The 27,046-nt window shown below is 37.5% G+C and overlaps 1 protein-coding gene across 1 annotated transcript in view; it reads right to left on the minus strand.

Moving 5' to 3' along the window:
* LOC124711890 (serine protease gd-like) overlaps positions 1-27,046 on the minus strand; it is a 307,706-nt gene that overhangs the window by 13,394 nt on the left and 267,266 nt on the right. The window contains exon 8 of the mRNA XM_047242134.1: positions 14,339-14,495. Coding sequence (XP_047098090.1) covers positions 14,339-14,495 — 157 coding nt within the window. The remainder of the gene's footprint in view (positions 1-14,338; positions 14,496-27,046) is intronic.

The following is a 27,046-nucleotide window of genomic DNA, read 5'->3' on the forward strand; positions in this document are numbered from 1 at the left end:
ATGAAATTAAGGATCTCGAAAAAATCACTAAGAAACTGTATAAGAAAGAGTTGCAATTAGCGAAACTAAGATACAACACAAATTTCATAAAAAATAGTAAAAACCAATGCAAAACAGCCTGGTCAGTAATTAATACTGTTAAAGGTGAAGTCAGAAACTTCGAGAAGACAGTCCCAATACCAGCAGATACATTCAATAAATATTTTGTAAGCTGTGCTGATGATATCAAAAAGCTGATCAGTAAACCCAATGTAACATGTATAGATTATCTGAAGAGAGCAAACCTAAATCATAATAGGGCCGGATCATCATTGAAACACTTCAGAGAGGTATACCAAGATGAAGTTCTTAAAATAGTCAAAGAAATGAAAAATTCATACAGTACAGATATTTTTAATATGTCAAACAATCTATTGAAAGAAATCATACATTACATTGCAGCACCATTAACATATTCTATAAACCTGTGTCTCATAGAAGGGTTTTTTCCTGATCCTCTCAAACTATCCAAGGTAACTCCAGTCTTTAAGAAGGGTGTCAAATCAGATCCTGCAAACTACAGACCAATTTCACTAATTCCAGTACTAGGAAAAGTCTTTGAAGGCATAGTATATAAGCAGATGTATGAGTACCTAGAACTAAATGGTATGTTAAGTGCATCACAGTTTGGTTACAGAAAAGGAAGGTCAGCTATACATGCCATAGAGCTCTTAGTCAGAGACATTCTAGCAGCATTTGAGGACCATCCACACGCACAGGTAACCTTATGTGATCTGAGCAAAGCTTTTGACTGTGTTGACCACTCACTTCTGCTCTCTAAACTTGAGTACTATGGAATATGTGATGAAAGTTTAAAACTCATCAAATCATACCTCAATAAAAGGAACCAGGTGGTGAGTTCAGGAAGTCATCTGTCAAACATACTTGAGGTTCAACATGGAGTGCCACAGGGATCTAAATTGGGGCCACTTCTTTTCCTTGTACACATAAATGACTTACCAGGAAATATAGATGTAAAGACATATATGTATGCAGATGACACAACTTTTCTATCTGTAAACCATGTACTTGATAACCTTGTAAGTGATATGAAATTGGCAAAAGAAAATGCAACATCATGGTTTAATGCCAATGGTCTGCTATTAAATGAGGAAAAGACCCAGAATATGTGGTTCAGTCTATCAAAGACTACAAAAATAGAAAAACAAAAGGCAAAGTTCTTAGTTATTGTACTTGACAACAGTCTAACATGGGACTCTCATGTTGATCACATAGTGGTTAGGTTGTCAAGAGTTATATATTTGTTGAAGAGACTGGTGTGTTGTGTGACATTTGAGTACGTAAGGACAGCGTACTTTGCCTTTTTTCAATCTGTTTTAAGGTATGGGTTAATACTCTGGGGAAACAGCAGAAAAATAAATGAAATTATGGTGATCCAGAAGAAAGCAATCAGAGTAATGGCTAAGGTAGGTAATAGAACACATTGTAAACCATTGTTCACTAAGTATAGAATTTTAACAGTAATTAATTTATATATTCTTGACAGTGTTAACTACATACTTGCTAAACTACCTAATTTAAGTGTAACAAATGAAAGACATGGCTACTATACAAGAACGTGTACTTCTCTGCTGTTGCCACAAAATAGATTAGCTAAAACTAACAATAGTCATAAGTATATGGCAATTAAAATATATAACAAATTGTCTAAAAATGGGTCAATCAAGCCTGACAAATTATTTAAAAGACAATGTTCATAACTTCTTGTTAACCAATCCATTCTATTCATTAGAAGAATTTTTAGAAATGCCTAATATCAACTTAAATGTGTAATTTTTTTTTTTGTAAAATTAATAGGTTAAGTGAACTGACGAAGTCTATTGCATGTAACAATGCTGAATGACTAATAAAGAATCTGAATCCGAATCTGAACCACTATGTTAAATGCATAGTACTATAAATTAGCAACCTATTTCTACAGGGGACATACAGAGAAAGGAGGAATTGACATGTGTGTTAAAAATAATATCAAACATACATCTATTTAAGATTGTAGTTTCTGCCTAGAACAAAAATTGGACACCTGTGATTTTGAATTGCTGCTACTGGAAAAATTGTGTGTAGTAGTTATAATATGCAGATACCAATTGGGGCACCTTCAAAAAACCAGAACTTTCCTACTTTATTAATACAAAATTTAATATACTTATAAATAGTTTCTGTCAATCTTTAACAGAGCCTGTTCCCTGCTTTTCCATGAAAACAATTAACTATGGCAGTAACAACACACAAAAAGTCTTTGATTACAAAAGTAATTTAAATATCATGTACATGGAAAACGAAATTATTTGAGATGTGTGGGAAAAACAAAGATGTAGGATTCATTTCATATTACTAGAAATGCTGTGCTATCTTAAGGAAAGTATTTAGAATATTCTGTATATAATGTCTGAAATTAGTAAGTAATATAATACAATTAAATCAATATGGGTAACAACGGAAACAAAAATCAGAAAACCAGTTAAACGTGAGAACTTACTTACTATATAACACAGCTAAATAAAAAATTATAGCAGTCTGGCAGTTAATGTATCTAATATTCACTTCCTGGGAATACCTCAGATGACACCCATAAACAGTTCAAGGGATAAAGCAGTAGAATACATGCAGGGAGCAAAACCACATACATATGGCCAAATCACAATTACCTCATACTCTGCCAAAGAAATCAGGAATGTAAAAAAACTCTCTCAAAATCAAAAATCTCTCACGGAATTGATAGTATACTAAGTAAAATCCTGTTCTTCATATACGTGAAAGGTAGTCAGTCATAAATGCAATGCATCATTATCACCGGAGATATTTTCAGATGACTGAACTATGCTACTGCCAGATTCCTTTACAAGAAAGTTAATAAGATAGGTGGTACTTTTGGCTTCTCTAAGGTTCTAAAGGATTACATAATGCAAGACTAACAGCACACCTCACTCAAATTAGACAATTAGCTAGCTCAATTTGGATTTCACAAATGTGTCATTTCTGTGACTCATCTAATGTCTTCGATTGAGTAGTTCACAGTATCCTCCTAGAGGGGCTCAGTTATGGTATTAGGAATCTTGGTGGTAACTACTTTTCAAAAGAATACAGATTCTAACATTTAAAAACTCAGGAAATCTACACTATGAAACACCATTTTCAGAATGGGGAATAAACACTAGTGTTGTATCATAGAGATCAATACTGGGTCTGCTCTTGTCCTTGCTGCAGATGGAGAAACTTTCAACACTTCAAAATATAGATAATACTTTCTTGGTAATTACTAACTGGTTCTTTGCAAATTCTGCAAGTGGACTGTCACTGAACTCTGACAAAAAACAATGCAATCAATTCAGTACTACATAAGGCATGATCACATGTTTAGAAATAATACATGATATTAACAGAAATGGAAAATCTTAATTCTTAGGTGTTTATACTGATAAAAATAGAAAGTCACATGTTACAGATCATCTTAAAAAATCTGAGGTCTGTAACTATTGCATTACAAATTGTATCAGATTTTGAGGACGGACATATTTATGTTGTTTTAATTCACCAAAATCCCTTCTTGTTGCTGGAGTCTTCAGTCTCAAGACTTGCTTGATGCAGCACTCAGCAGAGTTTCTGCTGGAAGCCACTTCATTTCTGATTAACTACTTCATCCGACACCCATTTGAACCAACTCAACTCCAATAAGGTCTTGTTCTTCCTCAACGAATTTTACCTATCACGCTTCCCTCCGTAACCAAACTGACTACTCCCTGATGCTTCAGAATGTGCCCTGACAACTGATTCTTTCAGTGTGTAGCATAAATTTCTTCTTCCCCCAGTTCAATTCATTACCTCTTCATTAATTACCCAATCTAATGTTCAAAACTATGCTATAGCACCACATATCAGAAGACTATTCCTTCTTGTCTGAACTGCTTTTTGTCCACATTTCAGTTCTGCACAAAGCTACACTCCGGACAAATACCCTCAGAAAACACATTTTCTCTTTTTCAGGAATGCATTTCTTGTTATTTCCAGTCTGCACTTTATATCTTCTCTATGTATCAGTTAGTTTGCTGCTCAAATAGTAAAACTCATTAGTTACTTCCAGTGTCTCACACTTCTTAATCTAATTCCCTCAGATTGACCTAATTTAATCCTACTGTATTGTTATTCTTATTTTACTTTTTTATGTTCATTTTATAGCCTCTTTTCAGACAGTATCCATTCCACTAAAATGATCTTCCAAGTTCTTTGCAATCCCTGACTTATTTACGATGTCATGGACAAACTTAAGAATATTTTTTTTATTTCTTCTCCCCAAACTTTAATTCCTTTCCAACTTTTTCCTTAGTTTCCTTTACTGCTTGTTCAGTATACAAACTGAAGAAAATAAGGGATAGGCCACCATCTTGTCTCACTCCCTGCGCAACCATTGCTTCCTTCTCATGTCTTTCAACTCTTGCAACTGCCATCTGGTTTCTATACATTTGTAGGTAACTTCTCACTCTCCATTTTATCCCATTGTCCTTCAGGGGATTGCCATGGGGGAAGTGACAAAGAGACAATGGTTCAGTAACCAATAATAAAAAGGTAACATTCCACGTGTCAGAGTACAGAACATCAGAAATCTGAATATATCAGGGAAGATAAAAAATATGAAAAGGTAAATATGAAGACTCAATCTGTATATAGTGAGAGTCAGCAAAGTGAAATGGGAAGGAGATAATGATTTCTGGCCAGATGAATGTAGGGAATATCAACAGAAGTAGAAAATGGTATAAAGGGAGTAAAGTTACTTGCGAATAGGACAGAAGGTCAGAGAGTGAGTTACTGCGAACAGTTTAGTGATAGGGTCCATTTCATCAGGATTAAGAGCAAACCAGTATCGCCAACGATAGTTCAGGTACTTATGCCAATGTCACAAGCGAAAGATAAAGAGAGGGAGGAAATGCATGACGATACTGTAAGGGAAATTCAGATACAAAGCTTGACGACAACCTAATAATCATGGTGCGTTGATGACAACCTCATAATCATGGTGCGTCTGTCTCGGTAGCTGTGTAGTCAGCATGGTGGATTGCTAACCTGATGGGCCTGGGTTCGATTCCTGGCCGGGTCAGAGATTTTCTCCACTCGGGAACTGGGTGGAGAGCTGTCCCCACATTCATATCATCATAACTGATATTCCACTCTTGAGAGGGCAGTATGGGCAAAATCCAAAAGCCAATAAAAAATAAATCAAAACAAAAATAACACAGGAATGAACTGAAGATGATGTTACAGGAGAATATGGGCTAGTTAGTAAAAAAGAGAGAAGAGAAAGTAATTGAATTCTGCAATAAATTGCAGCTGGTAATGGTGAATTCACTATTTCAAAAAATAGTAGAAGGAGGTATATTTGGAAAAGGCCTGGAGATACAGGATGACACCTGTCGTATTACAGTACAATGAGACACATTCCAAAGTCAGATAATGGATTGTAAGGTATATGCAGAAAGAGAGAGACTCAGGCCGCAATTCAGTGATGTGGAAGACTATGCTGAAGTTTAAGACAATTGTCAGGAAGGAGGAATATGGAAAGAAGTGGGATACTGAAGTACTGAGCAAAAATATTTCCACTTTGAAATTCTCTGAGGATGTATATGGTGCAATACTGAATACCACAGTAAGCAATTCAGTTGAAGAGCACTTATCACTAGAAAGAGTGATCACATAAGAGGTACAGATAAATACAGGTACAAGAAAGAAGATAGGTACGTGCAAGAAAGAAGATAGCAAAGAAATCTTGGGTAACAGAAGAAATATTTCAGATGATTGACAAAAGAAGACAGTAAAAAAATAACCAGAAAAAAATGAACAGGAATACAGCAGTAGAAGTATAAGCTAGAATGAAATGTCTGCAGGAAAAATTCAAAGAAATAAAAAAATAAATAGTCACTGGAGGAACAGATTCAGTATGTAGAGAAGTCAAACCAAAGTTTGGTGAAGTTAAGAGCAAGAGTGTGAACAGTAAGAGTGGAGGAGGTATTCTGCTGTTCAATGTGCAGGAGAGAGTGGAAATCTTTCATTGAAGTCTCTACAAGAGAGGAACTGTCTTCCGACATGATAGGAGAAGAAACACAGGGAATACAGTACTACAGTCAGAGTCTGAAAGACTTGTCATCGAATAAGCTAGAAGGTTGAGATAAAATTTCTTCATAAGTTCTAAAATCATTGGGGGAGTAGCAATCAAATGGCCATTCAAACTGATATGTAGAATCAATTAAGACTGGAGACATTACATCAGACTTTTGAAAAATGTCATCCACACAATTCTGAAGATAGCAAAGACCAATAAATGAACCATTAAAGCATGATCGGCCTAACAACTCATAAACCCAAGTTGTTGTTGTGGTCTTCAGTCCTGAGACTGGTTTGATGCAGCTCTCCATGCTACACTATCCTGTGCAAGCTTCTTCATCTCCCAGTACCTACTGCAACCTACATCCTTCTGAATCTGCTTAGTGTATTCATCTCTTGGTCTCCCTCTACGATTTTTACCCTCCACGCTGCCCTCCAATGCTAAATTTGTGATCCCTTGATGCCTCAAAACATGTCCTACCAACCGATCCCTTCTTCTAGTCAAGTTGTGCCACAAACTTCTCTTCTCCCCAATCTATTCAATACCTCCTCATTAGTTACGTGATCTACCCACCTTATCTTCAGCATTCTTCTGTAGCACCACATTTCGAAAGCTTCTATTCTATTCTTGTCCAAACTGGTTATCGTCCATGTTTCACTTCCATACATGGCTACACTCCATACAAATACTTTGAGAAACGACTTCCTGACACTTAAATCTATACTCGATGTTAACAAATTTCTCTTCTTGAGAAACGATTTCCTTGCCATTGCCAGTCTACATTTTATATCCTCTCTACTTTGACCATCATCAGTTATTTTGCTCCGCAAATAGCAAAACTCCTTTACTACTTTAAGTGTCTCATTTCCTAATCTAATCCCCTCAGCATCACCTGATTTAATTTGACTACATTCCATTATCCTCGTTTTGCTTTTGTTGATGTTCATTTTATATCCTCCTTTCAAGACACTGTCCATTCCGTTCAACTGCTCTTCCAAGTCCTTTGCTGTCTCTGACAGAATTACAATGTCATCGGCGGCCCTCAAAGTTTTTACTTCTTCTCCATGAATTTTAATACCTACTCCGAATTTTTCTTTTGTTTCCTTTACTGCTTGCTCAATATACAGATTGAATAACATCGGGGAGAGGCTACAACCCTGTCTCACTCCTTTCCCAACCACTGCTTCCCTTTCATGCCCCTCGACTCTTATAACTGCCATCTGGTTTCTGTACAAACTGTAAATAGCCTTTCGCTCCCTGTATTTCACCCCTACCACCTTCAGAATTTGAAAGAGAGTATTCCAATTAACATTGTCAAAAGCTTTCTCTAAGTCTACAAATGCTAGAAACGTAGGTTTGCCTTTTCTTAATCTTTCTTCTAAGATAAGTCGTAAGGTTAGTATTGCCTCACGTGTTACAACATTTCTACGGGATCCAAACTGATCCTCCCCGAGGTCCGCTTCTACCAGTTTTTCCATTCGTCTGTAAAGAATTTGCGTTAGTATTTTGCAGCTGTGACTTATTAAACTGATAGTTCGGTAATTTTCACATCTGTCAACACCTGCTTTCTTTGGGATTGGAATTATTATATTCTTCTTGAAGTTTGAGGGTATTTCGCCTGTCTCATACATCTTGCTCACCAGATGGTAGAGTTTTGTCATGACTGGCTCTCCCAAGGCCATCAGTAGTTCTAATGGAATGTTGTCTACTCCCGGGGCCTTGTTTCGACTCACGTCTTTCAGTGCTCTGTCAAACTCTTCACGCAGTATCTTATCTCCCATTTCATCTTCATCTACATCCTCTTCCATTTCCATAATATTGTCCTCAAGTACATCGCCCTTGTATAGACCCTCTATATACTCCTTCCACCTTTCTGCCTTCCCTTCTTTGCTTAGAACTGGGTTGCCATCTGAGCTCTTGATATTCATACAAGTGGTTCTCTTCCCTCCAAAGGTCTCTTTAATTTTCCTGTAGGCAGTATCTATCTTACCCCTAGTGAGACAAGCCTCTACATCCTTACATTTGTACTCTAGCCATCCCTGCTTAGCCATTTTGCACTTCCTGTCGATCTCATTTTTGAGACGTTTGTATTCCTTTTTGCCTGCTTCATTTACTGCATTTTTATATTTTCTCCTTTCATCAATTAAATTCAATATTTCTTCTGTTACCCAAGGATTTCTATTAGCCCTCGTCTTTTTACCTACTTGATCCTCTGCTGCCTTCACTACTTCATCCCTCAGAGCTACCCATTCTTCTTCTACTGTATTTGTTTCCCCCATTCCTGTCAATTGTTCCCTTATGCTCTCCCTGAAACTCTCTACAATCTCTGGTTCTTTCAGTTTATCCAGGTCCCATCTCCTTAGATTCCCACCTTTTTGCAGTTTCTTCAGTTTCAATCTGCAGTTCATAACCAATAGATTGTGGTCAGAATCCACATCTGCCCCTGGAAATGTCTTACAATTTAAAACCTGGTTCCTAAATCTCTGTCTTATCATTATATAATCTATCTGATACCTTCTAGTATCTCCAGGATTCTTCCATGTATACAACCTTCTTTCATGATTCTTGAACCAAGTGTTAGCTATGATTAAGTTATGCTCTGTGCAAAATTCTACAAGGCGGCTTCCTCTTTCATTTCTTCCCCCCAATCCATATTCACCTACTATGTTTCCTTCTCTCCCTTTTCCTACTGACGAATTCCAGTCACCCATGACTATTAAATTTTCGTCTCCCTTCACTACCTGAATAATTTCTTTTATCTCGTCATACATTTCATCAATTTCATCATCATCTGCAGAGCTAGTTGGCATATAAACTTGTACTACTGTAGTAGGCATGGGCTTTGTGTCTATCTTGGCCACAATAATGCGTTCACTATGCTGTTTGTAGTAGCTAACCCACACTCCTATTTTTTTATTCATTATTAAACCTACTCCTGCATTACCCCTATTTGATTTTGTATTTATAACCCTGTAATCACCTGACCAAAAGTCTTGTTCCTCCTGCCACCGAACTTCACTAATTCCCACTATATCTAACTTTAACCTATTTATTTCCCTTTTTAAATTTTCTAACCTACCTGCCCGATTAAGGGATCTGACATTCCACACTCCGATCCGTAGAATGCCAGTTTTCTTTCTCCTGATAACGACGTCCTCTTGAGTAGTCCCCGCCCGGAGGTCCGAATGGGGGACTATTTTACCTCCGGAATATTTTACTCAAGAGGACGCCATCATCATTTAATCATACAGTAAAGCTGCATGTCCTCGGGAAAAATTACGGCTGTAGTTTCCCCTTGCTTTCAGCCGTTCGCAGTACCAGCACAGCAAGGCCGTTTTGGTTAATGTTACAAGGCCAGATCAGTCAATCATCCAGACTGTTGCCCCTGCAACTACTGAAAAGGCTGCTGCCCCTCTTCAGGAACCACATGTTTGTCTGGCCTCTCAACAGATACCCCTCCGTTGTGGTTGCACCTATGGTACGGCCATCTGTATCGCTGAGGCACGCAAGCCTCCCCACCAACGGCAAGGTCCATGGTTCATGGGGGGAGGAATCCAAGTTACTGACGAGAATAATATGTAGAAGAATGGGAAAGAAAACTGAGGATACCTTCGGTGACCAACACTATGGCTTTAGGAAATGTGAAGGCACCAGAGAATCGGTAGTTACTCTGCCCTTGTTTAATGGTGCAAGATGTTCAAACAACAATGTCCAGGATGGAATAGCAAAAATATTATTAGAAGTATAGATTGCTACCCATCATATAGAGAAGACAATGAGTAGCAGCTAGGTACAACAGAAACACTGCTATACTTTCAGCTTTTGGCTGGCCACACACAGAGAGAGAGAGAGAGAGAGAGAGGGGGGGGGGGGCAAAGGCAGTGGCTGTGTGTGTGTGTGTGTGTGTGTGTGTGTGTGTGTGTGTGTGTGTGTGTGTGTGTGTGTTCACTCCCCCCTTCTAGTTCAGGAGAAGGCGCAAGATGTTTGAACCAGATGAAACAATAAGAATGTAAGACAAGGATACAGCTTTTTCTCTTACTGTTCAGTTTTCCCTTACTGTTCAGTCTGTGCATAAGAGACAATATGACAGAGATAAAAGAGAGGCTCAGAAATGGGATTAAAATTCAGGGTGAAAGAATATTAACCTAAGATTCACTGAAGGCATTGCTATTGTCAGTGAGAGTGAGGAAGCATTACAGCACATTTAATAAAATGAACAGTCTAATGAGCACACAATTTGGATTGAGATTAAACCAAATAATGAGGAAAGTAATGAGAAGTAGCCAAAATGAGAAGAGCAAGAAACTTATCAGAATTGGGGATTACAAAGTAGAGGAAGTAATGGAATTCTGCTACCTAGGCAGAAAATAAAACATGGACAGAGCTAAGATGACATAAAGAGGAGATATGAAAGGCAAACATGGCATTACTTTTACAAAAATGCCAGTGTCAAACACTTGCCTTAATTGGAGTAAGAAATTTCTAACTTTACATTTGGAGCACAGTATTGTGTGAAAGTGAATCATGGACTGTGGGAAAACTGTTTAGAAGAGAAATGAAGCATTCAAGATGTGATGCTATAGAATGATTTTGAAAATTAGGTGGATGATTAAGTATGAAATTAGAAGATTAACCATAGATTCGATGAGGAAAGGGATGTGTGAAAAACACTGATGATAAGAAGGGACAAGATGATAAAACATGTCTCAACACATTGGGAACATCTCTCATAATCCTTTCAAGAACATTCTCCAAGTCTACAAATGCAAGACACTTTAGGTTTGGCTCTCTTCAGTCTATCTTTTAAATTACATTTAGTGTCAGTATTTCCACGTGTTTTCCTACATTTCTCCAGAACCCAAAGTGAACTTCCCTGTGAGTCAGCTTCTACCAGTCTCTGCATTCTTCTGCAATAACTGCCATCAGCATTTTAAAACCATGGAGTCTTAAGCTGATGGTCATTGTGTAATATTTAGATTGACAGCACCTTTGGAATTGGAATAATTACCTTCCTTATGAAGTCTGAAGGTATTTAAAGAGCCTCGTTATCTTGGATAATGCATGGAATTTTTTTGTTGTGGTGTTCTTCAGAGGACGTCAATAATTCTGAGGGAATGTTGCCTACTCCAAGGACCTTATTTCGGCTTTGATCTTTTAGTGCACTGTCAAATTATATTGCTGTGTCATACCTTCTATCTCATCCATATTTACTTCCTCTTCCCTTTTCATGAAACTGTCTTCAAGTTTGTTACCTTTGTATAGCCCTTCTGTATATTCCTTCCACTTTTCAGTCTTCCACTCTAAGTAATACTTATCATCCAAATTTTTTTGTATTTATACAGCTGTTTTTCTTTTCTCCAAATATTTCTTTAGATCTATCTTTCCCATAGTCACACATGCTTCAACAGCAAACTAATGTCTTATGGAGTTATGTTGTGAAATAAATTGTCACTGAGGAAAAACGTGTTTGTTGCATAGAGGTTTATACTCAGTTTCAGATGAATTACCTACTCTAGCATTTCTTGTAGACAGTTCTTTAAACACTTGGGCAACCTCATAACAACAGCCTTACCATACGTTTACTTCCTTGTAGTTCAAAAACTACAGTAACACATAAATATAACACTTCAAGGAGAAGTGACTTACATTAACTATTTGCGGCCTTAGTGTGGCGCAGAAAGCATTTAAGTATTCTGTCAAAAAAACTTTTGACCACCCCAATGCAATGATGTACAAGGGAGAGCTGCTGATAAGTTCTTGGCTTTTCCTAGTTAAAACTGACATAGAATAATGCTGATGTTTTGATTGTACTTTGTTCCTTGCATTGTGTGTGACAGTAATTGCACAGCAGTAATGTTGGTTTTTATTTTCCTGTGCACGTTTTATCTGAACATGGCACAAGAAAATAGATATTAACAGTTAAAAAGAGTTGTGCTGTGATTACTTGTCTTCTTTTTAGAAGGGAACCAGCCGAATAAATTTATGATGCTGATACATTGCGTAGTAACTGCCCACCCTATTCCACAATCAAAAATTATGTTCCTGCATTTAAAACAGGGCATTTCAGCACTAAAGATGAAGATGTTCTGGAAGGCCAACTCCAGTCACAGTTCTGGAAACTATGGATGCTGTTCAAACCACAATCCTGGATGATCAGAGGGAAACTACTAAAAAGATAGCAGAGACTCTAGGCATATCCCAAGAACATGTGGGTAATATTGCTCATAAGACTTTCAATATGAGAAAGCTCTCAGACAAATAGATTCCAAAATGGGTCAAAAGCAGACCAAAAGCCTGAACAAGTGGTTGCTTCATAGTCCATGTTGGTCCAATTTCACCAGGATCTGTGGGATTTTTGGACTGTCTCACCATCGTGGAACAAACATGGTTATACACTTATGATTCAGAGACCAAAAACAGTCTAAGAATGGAGGCACAGTGGTTCTCCATGTGCCAAGAAGTTTAAGACACAAAGATCAGCAGACAAGTTTCTTGCAACCATCTTTCGGGATAAAGATGGAATCCTAGTTATTGACTACTTAAAACATGACGAAACAATCATCACAAGGTACTATACTGAACGTCCAACAAACTGAAGCAGTAACTGGTCTATAAACATTGAGAAAAGCTGAGAAAAGTAACCCATTTTTTGCAACACAATGTCCCTCCTCACAAGGTTACCATCACATAGCAAAAACTTACAGATCATTAGTTTTAAATCCTTAAACATGCACATAATTCATGCTCCTAGGGTTTAATACACAATAATATTACCTTCAAACACAAACTGAAAGGCAATTCCTCCTATAGTGTAGAAGAATTTCTGAAGGTGTAATGATATTAGTTTTCTTTTTAATATTACAGAAAATTTAATTGAGGATACAATATTTGTTGCTGTCCACTGTGGCTGTGTTTGAGGAAAGTGATCTGTCATAAACTATTCAAATTGATAACATTTTATATTGCAAAAAAATGCTTTTTTAAGCTTTCACAGGCTCCATTTTGTTTTCATAATTAAACTGAGAAATAAAAACATGTTATGATGATTACATGACATTGTCAGCTGCACTGGAGGTGATCTCAGAATAACATGGTTGTTCTCCTTACAGAAGTTTATTCGCCCAGACTGCACAAAAATACAGTGATGACCAGTTTCAGCGAAATTAAATTGCCATCATTAGATCATTTGCATAGAAAAAAAATTTTTACAGGGCCAATCCATTTTGTCGACTGTTCACATTGTGGACCCAACTTCTAGAGAAATAATACACCTCTTGTCATACAATAAGAGAATAGTTCTGTTAACAGTGCAGAATAATTACAAATAAAATACATATGACATTTATAAAATACCTTCATGTTACGTCAACAAGGACAAGATTTTATAAACATCTTTTATATTTTTATTTGTAACTACTGTGCACTGTTCACACGGCCATTCTCTTATTGTATAAGAGACGGTACTGTGGAATGATATGTCAAAATATTAGAAAAGAGGTTAAACAGTGCACACGTAACTATATTATTTCCCATTCAGTAACGAAACAAAAACACATTAAAAATCCAAAACAAAAATCTCACTCCCAAGGCAAGGAGGTTGCAGTGACAGTGCCATAGTATGCAGTACTCTTACACATGAAAGCCAAGAAAAGTGTGACAGTGTATGATAGGTTTATCAGGACATATGTTTGCAGTCAGACAATAGATCAGCAAAGTTTGTGAGAATTTAATGGCGAACAACTCTGAATTTCAATTAGTGTAGTGAGTGATTTAATTTCTGGATACGTACCTGTATGTGATTAGAAGTTTAACTAGCAACACATTCAATCTCTTATATTTTTGATCTAATGGTTAATGTATTTCATCCATAGTGAAATAAAGAAAAATATATTTACTTGCTGCCATTTGGTATTTATGCTATTCATATATTATGAAGAGAAGAGGACAGAAAGAGGATGCAACACACAGCACTGAAAATCATATTTAGCATTACAATTACCAAGTTTTAGGATGTAAGGGTGCAATCAGCTGCTGCAGTTCATCCATCTTAAGATTACACAGTACTTCATTTGTGTTTGTTACTTGCTTATACATTAATGAGCCAATTTAGCTGGTATCAGTGTTTGTACTACTCTGTTTTTATATATTTTTACCACAATTTCTAAGTCTACCAGTAACACTAACCATTCCGAAATCCTCCACAGAATGTCCGCTCAGAGGTGATGAGGGCAAAATCCTTCCGACTGTTTATGCAGTCTTCTCTGGACACAACAGGAACATTTGTCTTGCGTGGAAAATCAGTCACTCTGTTGCCATGTTCATCCCGGCCCCAACCAACAACCTAATTTAACATTACAAGGTTGTGCTAGAAGACAGTTGCACAGATAACATTTTTTTAACAATAAAACAGAATTCTGAAAACAAAACATTAGACCAAAACCTAATAATTAAGTTACAAATTATGGATGTTCTCAACCCATAGGTTGGATTGATTTACTAGGTATGATGCCATTAGTGGTGGTATGCCCTTGCCATCCTCCAATATTTATTTATCACCATACATTAAAAGCTTAGCTACCTATGAAGTTCATTGTAGGAGCAACCTAGACAATTTATTGGTGGCCGGCACCTATCCATTCACAAGTTTCTGCATAGGACAAATTAATGTCTATATAAGGGGCAGTCCAATGAAAATGAGACAGACGAAAAGAAAGTAAGTAAACTTTATTACTTCAAAAGTAATCACCATAACTGTCAATTTATCCTATTGTCAGACAGTGATCAACACCTTTATGGAAAGACTTTGTGGCTACCTACAGAACCATGACGATACCCAAATGTGCACCTCTTCATCTGAAGAAAATTAATTAATGGCCACAAATGCTTTTCTTCGGGGCTGCAAAAATATGAAAATTGTATGAGGAGAGAGTGGCACTGCTCAGAGGATGTGTAGGGGCTTCCCAGCAATACTTCTACAGAGCAGTCAAAACAGCTGTCACACCGGCTATAGAAAAGTCATGATCACTTATTTCTCTGACTGCAAGGGCCCACTGCTCATTGGCTTTCTGAAACGCAGCACTGCAACTAGTGTAGAGCACTACATAGACACCTCACAAAACTTTAAGCATGTGCCCTGAAGTCCAAACACCCAGAAATGTTGATGAACGGCATTCTGTTGCAGGATAATGCCTGCACACATTTTGACAAAGTTGTTTTCATTTGTCTGCCCCTTACATTATTAATACAAAACAACCTGTTACATAAAATGTACCAAATCTGCACTTATTATAAAAATTACAATTGTATTGGGTATGAAGCAAAATTTGTGACTGCATTGAGGAGTTTTTGGTAAGGAGAAGCTCATATATATGTCACTTTCATACCAATAACTCGCTTCATGGAACCAGTACTAAGGAAATTTCGTCTACAAACCAGATTGCTTACAAATCACTTGTGTGACACATCCTTAAAATACCATTCATATGAGTGGGACCCATATCAAATATGCCTGTAACAAGTTTGACATTACCTCATAAATGTAAATGTTCAATTTTTTTTTTTTTTTTATCTTATCCATTAGGACCGTTTCACATAAGCCTTGTGGAAGGAACATCAGCATCTCTATCTCTTTTTTGGAAACACACATTATATACTCATCTTGGCCTTAACTAATGTGTAAAGTCTTATTTATTACATACTTTTGTTTTTCCTTTGTTTATAAATGAGCGCAGGTAAGTTGGACTTCATTATATTCACAATTACGGATCCTAAAATTTTATTTACGATTAACCCCTTGATGCCAGGTGTCACAAATTCGCAGCATACCAGTGTGACTCTAGAAAGTCTAAGGTTAACTGTTTTTGAGTGCTACTGCCAAGAGGTACAGATTCTACACGGAGCTACCAAAGCCCCTGACATGTGATGTCATGTTCCGACTGTTTAGGGTACTTCTAGTGTGACATAAGTAGTAGTAGTAGTAGTAGTAGTAGTAGTTTTCTCTCTCTCTCTCTCTCTCTCTCTCTCTCTCTCTCTCTGCCATGAATATATTTATTCAGGCATTAATGGGTTAAATTGCATTTTTTGTGTTCTCTCTCATTTTTTCATTCTCTGTAAATGAACACTTGTGCAGATGTCATGATGTAATGTGTGTTCCTGAACACTGGGTGCAGCAGAAACATCATTTTGTTCTATATCAGCAGCTGTAATAGATTTAAGCAAAATATGGAAGCAAATGAGATTCATGCTAATCCAGCAATTCCATGTATATATCAGTACCAGATTATTGAGAGTATCTTAAATTTAGTGTAAACACATGGGGATTATACTTTACTGAATCCAAAGACACATTCAGTTTCATACAAAACTTAGTCCTTGAATGTAAACATGTACAGTAGTATGACAATGATGATATACAATGGCAGTATGGTTTATCACACAATGGCTTTACAAGCTTTACATCAGTACTGCATGTTTTTGATTGTTGCATAAGGTACTCCAGGAAGATGATTGCAGTTTTAGCACCAGCAGTGAGAGATATCTTCATGTTCACTCCTCTTATGTCCTCCTCGTCACTTTCATCATAGCTTTCCTGTATGCATTTGATCATCTCTTTGTCAAAGTTTGGTCATAGATAGTTGCTCATCCAGTAATGTACTCAACAGCAACAGTTTTCTACAAAGAATGTCAGTCCAACTACATCTAGCTACAACTGTGTCTACATAGATACTCCACAAGCCATCATATGGTGCATGATGGAGGGGACCCTGTAGCACTACTCGCCATTTCCTTTCCGGTTACACTCACAAATAGAGCGAGGGAAAGATGACTGTCTATATGCTTGCTCCATATGAGCCCTAATTTCTCTTATCTTCGTGGTCCTTACGCACAACGTACATTGGCGGCAGTAGAATCGTTTGTCAATCAGCCTCAAATGCCTATTCTCTAAATTTTATTAATAGTGTTTCTCAAAAAGTACATTGCCTTCCCTCCAGGGATTCCCATTTGAGTTCCTGAAGCATCTCCGTAACACTTACGTGTTGTACAAACCTACTGGTAACAAACCTGGCAGCCCACCTCTGAACTGCTTCAATGTCTTCCTGCAATCCGACATGGTACGGATCCCAAACACTCTAGCAGTACTGAAGAATAGCTTGTATCAGCATCCAGTAAGCGGAATCCTTTACAGGTGAACCACTCTTTCCTCAAATTTTCCCAATGAAGCGAACTCTACCATTCACCTTCTCTAACACAGTTCTCACATGCTTGTTCAATATATCTTATCATATTGTTTTGCAACGTTATGCCCAGATATTTTAACAACTCAACTGTGTAAAGCGGACACTACTAATACTGTATCCGAACAGTACAGGCCATCCACATTAACTTAAATTTTTCCACATTTAGGGCTACCTACCATTCACCCCACCAACTGGAAATTTTGTCTAAGTCATTGTGCATCTCCCCAGAGTCACACAGCTTCATCACCTTACCATACACCACAGCATCACAAGTGAACAATAGATTGCTGCTCACCCTGTCCACCAAATCATTTATGCATACTGAGAACAGCAGCAGTCCTATCACACCTCCCTGGTGCTCTCCTGAACTCTTCTCTAATTTTGAGTTCCTGCTTGAGATCTAGCATAACAAGTTTCCTTCTAGAAGCCATAATACTGACCCATAAACAAAGCCACAGTTTCAAACATGTATAACACTGTATTAACTAATAACGTTGCAAGAATTTATTATTTTGTGTGTCATTTCTGCTTGAGCGACTACGGGCTGGAAGTGGGCTGGATTACTGAGATGCCAGATAGTGACAGTTTAGTGTAGTAGCCTAAACCAGACATGAAGAAATAGATATTTTTGAATTTTTTTCCAAGTTTGTGAGTGTCATGAATAACATATTTTGTAGTAAATAGATGGCTGTGAGTTAACAGTGGCACATGCTACGAACTTCAGCAACAATATCTGGGTTGAAAAATAATTTCCCTAAAGCCACAGTGTAAGTATTTAAGTAGTGCAATATTTTAACTTATTTTCCACTTGCAGATTCATTTGTTGTTTGAAGTTTATGATCCAGATGCAAATATAGCTTCATAATTAATGAGGTATCATAGGGCTGTGACCCTTTTGTTATAATGAACTAACACCATTTGGATCACAAATTTTTGTTTATCAACTAACGGTTTCTGTGAGCATTGCAGGGCATCTTTAGGTCTTCACACACACACACACACACACACACACACACACACACACGACTGACTAAACTTTGTAGTGCCAGACCTCAAGATGATCGGCAGTGCAGACAAAGTGGTCGTCAATCAATAAAAAGTTGTGATCCAAATGGTGTTTGTTAAAAACCCTTCAAAAGCCAAAATCGGGCAAGATATTTTTTTAAAATTCAAGACAACTAATTTCAACAGTCTTGGCTGTCAATTCCGATCTTAAAGATTTTTTTTAGTAAAACATCTTCCTTATTTGCCAACCTAATTCACAACATGTCAAATGGATAAAAACTCAGCACATTATACACATTTGTCATTGCTAAAATATTTGAAAAAACAATGCATCTTGTCCAAAATGCCATGTCCATACACAAACTGCTCATAGATGCTTGATACATGGTAGAAATACTTACACAATAGCACACCTGTTTACATATGCTGGACATGCAAATAATAGTAAACCGTTTAGTATGTGGTTTTTTAGTGTGTGTCCAGCATATGTAAACAGATATGCTGCAGTGTACATATTTGTATCACGTAACAAGTATCTGAGCAATATGTGAATGGACATGGCCTTTTGATGTGCGATTTTTAAATATCTTAGTGATGGCGAACATTTATAACATGCCGAGTTTTATCCACTTGACATCTTGTGCATGAGGTCAGCATAAAATGAACATGTTTTACTACCAAAAAAATGTTTAAGACCTGAAGACATCTAAGACTGTTAAAACCAGTTGTCTTGAATAAAAAAATATTGTGTGTGATCTTGGCTTTCATGGTTTTTAACAATTACAACAGATTGCCCTTCAATACTGTCATAATGAGAAAATTCAGCCCAATGGCATTTTGTTTACTCATTATAAACAATGCAATTAGGAAGTCAATTATTGTGACTTAACAGTGTATTTTGCACATACTGTAACAGTCGTGTTGTGTTACATTTAGTTCCCCCTTTACACATTAGTGTGTACCAACTGTATTTTTCATAAAATTCTAATTATTTTGCATTTGTCACACGAGTTTCTTAGACAGAACAGTACTGACAACAAAACAGAGAGGTAGAGGTAGATGAAGGTTCAGGAAATCAGGAACTTGGGAGCCCCTGTTTCCCTATTATTGTAACGTAAATCACTTTGTATGGCACTGGCAGTTCAGTTCATGTTCACTTTCATTGGTGGGGTGCTCATAAAAAGTCAGTAAACTTTATAAAGGCATTGTTTTGAAGTGTTCTTTATATGATGCACCAGCTCTCCTCCTGCTGATGTTCATACTTATTCTAGTTGTGTTTCTGTAGTCTCAATTGTAACATAAAAAGAAACATGGTGTAACTGTGGGAGTAAACATGTAACTTCTTGCCCATTGGGAAGGCATCAGAGTGCAAATATAAGTACCCTCCTTGCTTTTGCCTTATGAACAATGGAAAAAAACTCTGGAGAAAACATTGGCTAGAAGTGGTTTATGCTTGTTTCACCTAAATAGCACATTAACTAATGTGGTATCTATACTAGCAGGTCACTTATACATTAGTTGTGCACACCTACTCTTCTGGCTGGCAAACATATCAAGTACTCTGTTGTTGAAATTTGGAATTCCACTGATTTCCACCTTATGAATGGAACAAGCAGTCTGTCTCGACACATATTGGCCCCGATGGAGGTTTTAATATTTTTTTAAAGTACTGAAACTGTGCTTTGCTTCTGCAGGTGTAATTCATGCAATTTGCAGTGTCTTGTGCACTTCAGTAAACGATTCATCAAAGGAATGTTCCACAAGAAAAGTGAACAGCTTACATACCGATGTAATGCCTTTAAATGTAAACTGCAGTAAATCGCTGACAGTTCATTTTTCAATTTATCATGGCAAATAAAGGGACTGTAACTTAATGAAAAAGTATTTAATAAAGTGGCTGGGAAATCACCTTTGAAAGAAGCAAACTTCTTTGGATCAATAATTTTGAAGCTACTGAATACATGAGAGTTTTGGAATCTTCCTTTCAGTTGGTTGGTCACAATGTCACACACTTCTTTGGCATCTGCTGTCTGATAAGGTCAAATACTATATTTTGAACATTTTGTTGGAAGAATAAAACATTTATCTTCAGAAAGTCATTTCATTTCATTGTCCTCTTGTATTTCCGAAACAGCCGACTCTAAATGATATAATGCATTGGGTATAGTAATGGCATTTTCATTCTGCATCAATGCATTTCATAATCTTATAGAAAAATATTAGAAGCAACAAAAGGTCTGGATTATAAAGTAAATTCCTTAAAGCAAATGCTTCTCTTCTTGTAGTACCACTCCAAGAATCTTCTTCCAATCTTATAAAAACATTCCAATAAGTGTGATTTGTTTTCCTGAGGATTGGTTACTACATGAGTCTGGAAGTTCCATCTAGTTGAAGAGACTGAAGGAATTATCTCGTTACAGAGTGTCACAATCAAGAAAGAAACATTGTAAATCTATAAATATTTACAAACAACAACCTAACAGACTTTACTTTTTTACTGTAAATTCATTTGATGCGCATAACTGTGGACTTACTTGGCGTCTGGAAAAGTACACTGTATCAGAGTCAGTACACCACCATGACTGCCGCTCATTACTGGGGCGCCATCGTATGCCTGAGAAATGAGTTTTTCTTGAATACTGGAAGGTTCAAGACTTTTTTAGAACCTCACTATACCCACAAACTGTCCTATCATCATTTTCAAAGGACTCTTTCAACAGGTTTCTTCCCCTTAATTTACCACATTATAGTGACATACTGACTTCTGCACATAATATCTTTTCTTTCATCTGCCTGCACAGAAAAGTGGCAGCATTAATGTCTTTAAGACTGTATGTATAAAGTTTACATTGAACAGCTGATTAAAGTTCACTTTGTATCATATGTGTCATGTTTACATATGTGAGTACTGGAAGTGCTTGAGAGATCATGTAATATGCTGTCAAGATTTCCTAGAACAAATAATAAATCTAAGAAACTGCCCAGTTTGCTGACTGCTGTTTTCCATTGTGAGCCTTCAGTGCTAACTCACAAGTTACACAAAATATTAAGCACTCTACTATTCTGTTTAATGTGTGTGTGTGTCGTCTTTGTAACTAATTTATTATGTTTCTGAACTGACATTCCGTAGACTGAATCAGTCTGAGCAGGAATGTTAATTGTGCCAAACATTTTGTATTTACAGGAATTTTCTAAATGTTGTCCACTTTCTTCATGTTTCTTAATTCGTTCATTTAAATTCTTTAGTTCCTTACAGCCAACTGTTGTCCACAATCCATCACTACCATATAATACACAATACAAAAGAAACTTTTGTCTCTCTTCCCTCACTGTTAACCAAGACTAAACAGAACCATATGTTGCAGAAAGTTATCTTCCTTCCGTTGAGTTGAGAGATGAATAAAACTTTTGGGTGAGTGCCTAATGGCTTGATTTACAGCTTGTCTTCCATACTTAATAAATGAAAGAGCATTTTATGCAAATAACCTCTTTCACTCATATAAAAATCACCATATGAACATTTGAGTTTCAATCACAAAGCTCCAGAGTATGGAACACTACCAAGAGATGGCCTCATTTTCTGTTTTCCACATTTTCCATTGATGAATGGCAGTAGGGAGGGGGGGGGGGATGGCAGAGGGAGGGGGAGGTGGTAGCGGGGAAGGAATGCAGCAAGGCAAGTGAGAGCAACGACAGTTAGGTTCCACAAGCCCAAAGTGGCTGGCCCCAAACACTGTAATGACTTGTGGACAGGTGGGCAAGGAGAGGAGAATGGGAGCATGGCAGGGACAGCAGGGTTCGCTGGGGTACTAGAAAAGAGGAGTACAGCTGAGGTGGTCCACCCCTGAAGCTGCCCCTAAGCTGCACTAGGGTGGGGGGGTTGTGGGGGGCGCAAGGCGCATAAAGGGAAAGAGCTTGATCGTGTCACAGCGACTACAGTTTTAGGAGCTGGGGGTGTGGGGGAGTGAGGGCTGTCTATCACTGGCCCCACGACAGGGCTGGGATGCAGGGAAGGAGAGGTACATGTGCGGTGGCCCACAACTATGCATTAGCAAGGAGGGAGGGGAAGGTGGAGATGGGAAAACTGCTTGGTTGCATCACTGACTGCGGGTCAGGAGTGGGGAGGAGGTATGGGGCCACAGGCACCACCTGCCACTAGTCCTAAGCTTTACATGATAGTATGGGGATTGGAAAACTGGTTCATCACTGCAGAATGACATGCTTTGTTTGTGTCTGCAACAGAGAGAACTGAGTTGATTATCTTAATTCCCTGTTAGTCATACTATGCCACAATCATGTTATACTCTAACTGTCTGAGGAAAAAAATATGCCACAAAAATTTTTCATGAAGCCGGGCCCCTCTGGCTCTTTTGCAGCAAGCTGCCCCTGTTGTACAGGGTTAATCACTTTAGTTATCTTAGCATAACAGATCCAGAAAGCATCAGCCACAACATAGCTCATTGTGAATGCTGATGTTGCACATAGTGTGAGTTAGCTGCCATTCATAAGCAATTGGAAATCACCCTGACTGCTATCATGTAGTTGGAAGCTCCTCTGATATGGTGTGCTGGGGAGGCTGCTGAGATACATGTACTGGAGGTTCTAAAGGTACATCAAGTACTATCCTCTCTCACATGTATTTTATCCTGTACAGGAAGTACACGATTTATCACTACTCATGTATTTGATTGAGTGGTGTATTAGTGGTAAGTCTTAGGATCCACTGAAGGGAGATAGGAATCAGAAGGAACTCAGGGTATTGCACACTTACACTTCACCAGTAAGTCCACAATCTGTCTCCCACTAACTTAAACTAAGCCAGTGAGACACACTTCACCTTTTTAGAATCCTGTTGTGCCCCATGTTACAGGGAGGAAAAAACAAAAGAGTATGGCTATTCTTTGACATTCTCAATGGGGAGACACACTATCTGTTGATTTAAAATGTGTGGATAAAAGTCCTACATAAAGACTGCAAATTTTCTTTATTCAAAACATCCTTTTTCAAGGTATGATAAATCAACTTTGCTTTTGCTTCTTTGCATTTAATTTTCGTTGCTTCCAGACTTACTTCATCCTTTAAGAGGGGTCATTCCTTTTTTCCCCTGGGTCCACTTTCTTCCTGTTGCAGACCTCTTTTTTTCTTGAAAACTTGCTTTTTGTGTTGCTTCTCTAAAAAGTATTCTGTTGTCTACGAGGTGCATTCAAGTTCTAAGGCCTCCATTTTTTTTCTCTGGACTGGAAAGAGATAGAAACATGCACATTGTTTTAAAATGAGTCCGCATTCATTGTCAATGCGTCCCAGAGATGGCAGCACCATACGGCAGATGGAATTTTACCGCCAGCGGCGAGAATGAGAACTGTTTTAAATACTCCAAAATGGCGATGTTTTCCTTACTTGAACAGCGTGCAATAATTCGTTTTCTGAATTTGCGTGGTGTGAAACCAATTCAAATTCATCGACAGTTGAAGGAGACATGTGGTGATGGAGTTATGGATGTGTCGAAAGTGCGTTCGTGAGTGCGACAGTTTAATGAAGGCAGAACATCGTGTGACAACAAACTGAAACAACCTCGGGCTCGCACAAGCCGGTCTGACGACATGATTGAAAAAGCGGAGAGAATTGTTTTGGGGGATCGCCGAATGACTGTTCTCTGTATTTTGCTTGGAATTCTTCTTTCAACTTTTTCCAGTTTTTGAAGATCCCAAACCTTGTTGTTTTAAGTGTTTCTGCTGCACACAGTGTTTCAGGCCTTACTACTGTTTGGTAGTGGCTTAGCTTTCTGTTCTAAGAAAAGTGTTTGTGTTACATACTTTCTTTTGGAATTCACTTTCCGTTTTATAAACTATTTTCTATGGCTATCTTTTCCTTGTGTTGCTTGTTATCAGTTCACTGGGGAATTTAAAACAGTTTGTTTTAGATATTGTTATGAATTTTAAGCAGCATCACTGATATATGTCATGAATTTATTTTTATTTATTTATTTTTTTTTTTTCTTTTCAAATGATATCTTTAGTCCTATTTTGTCCGATTGCTTCTGTAGTTCCGTGATTTGTTCTTCAGCAATATCCAGTGAGTCAGTAATTAATGCCATATCATCTGCAAAAAGCTAGACACATTATGGTGATTATTTGTGTCTCCCTAGTCAAACCCACTTAGTATTCATGGATTTTCTCCACTCTCTCACTACCTTCTCTAACGCGCAGTTAGAAGTAGGGGTGATAATCTCCCTGTCTTCTCCTGATCTTGCTTCAAAAGGTTTCGACAGTTCTCCATAAATTTTACTTTTGATGTGTCTGTTAAAGTTCTTTAAAATTCGGATCAGTGCATTTTTATCAATAGAATCACGTGCTTTTTTTAAAATCTCCAAAAGTTACCACATATTTAAGGTTTCTGGTTTTCCTGATTTCTATTACGTTCTTTTCTATTTGCACTGCACAAGACCTTTCCTTCTTAAATGCAGCTTGATACTGTAATTGTTGGTTGAGTATTCCTTCAGCTCTCTTTAAAAGTGTCATGGACAAGATCTTATATGTCACTGGTAAGAGGGAGATCCCTCTACAATTGTTAGAGATCAGTTTTCTTTCCTTTTTTTTATGTATTGGATGCATTAATGCCGATGTCCATTTTGATGTTAAGTTGTTTGCTGTCAAAATTTCATTGACGATTTGTGTGTTAGACATAAAATATGTTGTCACTAGAGTGCTTCCTTGGCCCTTTGTTATTTTTAAGTTGTTTTATACCTTCTTTCATTTCATCTATTGTTGGTGGCTTTGAGTCTGGTTGTACTTGGGTTACATTATCATTTTTTCTTTATCACAGTTGTGCAATTCTTTGAAGTAGTTTGCAAGTATTCTGCAGTTCTCTGTGTTGTTATATGCATTTTTTATGTTTTTGTATCTATAAATTGTAAACTTGGTGATATACACTTCTTTAAACTATTTTTGAATGTTTTGTAGAAGTTCCTTGTGGTGTTCTGCTTACAATGTGTCTCAATTGATGTTAGTTGATCTTTTATATGTTGTACTCCGATCATTTTGAGACCTTCTGATGCATATATCCTTGCTTCTATAAAATTTTTCCTGTCCTTTTCGTTTTTATTTGCATTCCAGATATTCCAAGCTTCTTATCTGTTTATAATTAACTCGTCACAATCATGACTCCACCAAGCATGTTTCCATTTCTTTTTAAGAGGGACACTCTTCTGAAGTCTCAATAATCTCTCTTTCAAGTTGTTTCTAACATTTAGGTATTCTTTTTTCCAACTGCGTTTTATAATCAGTGTCTCTAGATAACTTATGTCAAACTTTCTGGGCCAGGTTTGTTCTTTTTTGTAAATATTGGTCTAACCTTGAGTTTTCTTTATAGATTACCAGATGTCATTGATGAGCCAGATTTTGCACAGTTTTCTACAATCTCCCTTTGCCTGACAGTCTATGTTACTCTTTAACATAGTCAATGGAGAGATAAGTAATCTGTTATTTTAAATTAACATAAAATTTCCCAGTCAGGTGAAGGAAGACTGTAGAAAACTGTTCAAGATTTGAGGATGGCTTGCCATTGAGCCAAAACCGATAGTCAGTAAAGGAAATGTGTATTCTTAATGAAGGATTTTTATCCAAACACGTTTTAAAATGGTATGGGTCTGTTAATAGTCAACAGTTTGAATATATGGGGAACAGTGGTACTCCTTAGACAAATGAGAGCAAGGGATGGAAATAATCATCTTGTGCATTTTGTGTGTATGCCTGAGGGACCTCACTGAAAATACAGAAGAAGCAGCCATTGAAGGAACAGGGTGCCATCAGCCAGAGATTCAGTGAAATGATGCCTGTCATCTGGGCTCCAAAATCATACCTAAGGCTCGACCAGATACTCTGTAGGTTCTGCCACAAGCTTACAGCAACTTCCTAGACTTGTGTCATAGCATTGAGAACTATAAGATTCTCCTAAATGGCTCTGGGATGAACTACACATCGAAGGCTGCTACCCAGGTAGCTAACTGTGTGTGGAGTGTAGATACAACACTCCATCCAATCCAAATAATGGAAGCTATAGGGGAACCCAAAGTATTAATGTAACATTTAGAGTAATGCCCCCTCCCCTATTATAAAATCCTAATTATCTACTTGTGAAGCATTAACAATGAAGACCAAGAGTTTGAAGCAATCCTATAAAGCAGCGGAGCTCATGAAATACCAGATAGAGAATTTTAGCTAAAACCCCAAATTGTTAATAGTACAATTTTGGGGGTAAATTGCCATCTATACTCAAAGCCACATTATGGTGTGTGGCAGAGTGTACTTTGTATACCAGTGTTTTTTTTTCCTTCCTGATCCAGTTCTGAAGGTTGCACATCAAGAATAACAGTTGTTAAGCCTCTGTGTCAGCTCTGATTTCTACGTAGCAGGAAGTAATGTATTGGTCGAATCTCCCCGGAATGTGGGATCTCAGAATTTTAACGATAAATGACACCTTGATGCACAATACCTCTTTCATATTGTATAGCACTAGAGGTGGTTGAGGAACTCTCATGCTTTTGCACTTAGCAAATTAATATGTAATGAAATGCTCTGCTTCTCTTTAATTGTTTTCCGTTTCTTCTGTCAGTCCAATCTGGTACATGTCTCAGACAGACGAGTCATACTCA

Source organism: Schistocerca piceifrons, chromosome 8, assembly GCF_021461385.2.
Source record: "Schistocerca piceifrons isolate TAMUIC-IGC-003096 chromosome 8, iqSchPice1.1, whole genome shotgun sequence".
In the NCBI taxonomy this organism is placed as follows: Eukaryota; Metazoa; Arthropoda; class Insecta; order Orthoptera; family Acrididae; genus Schistocerca; species Schistocerca piceifrons.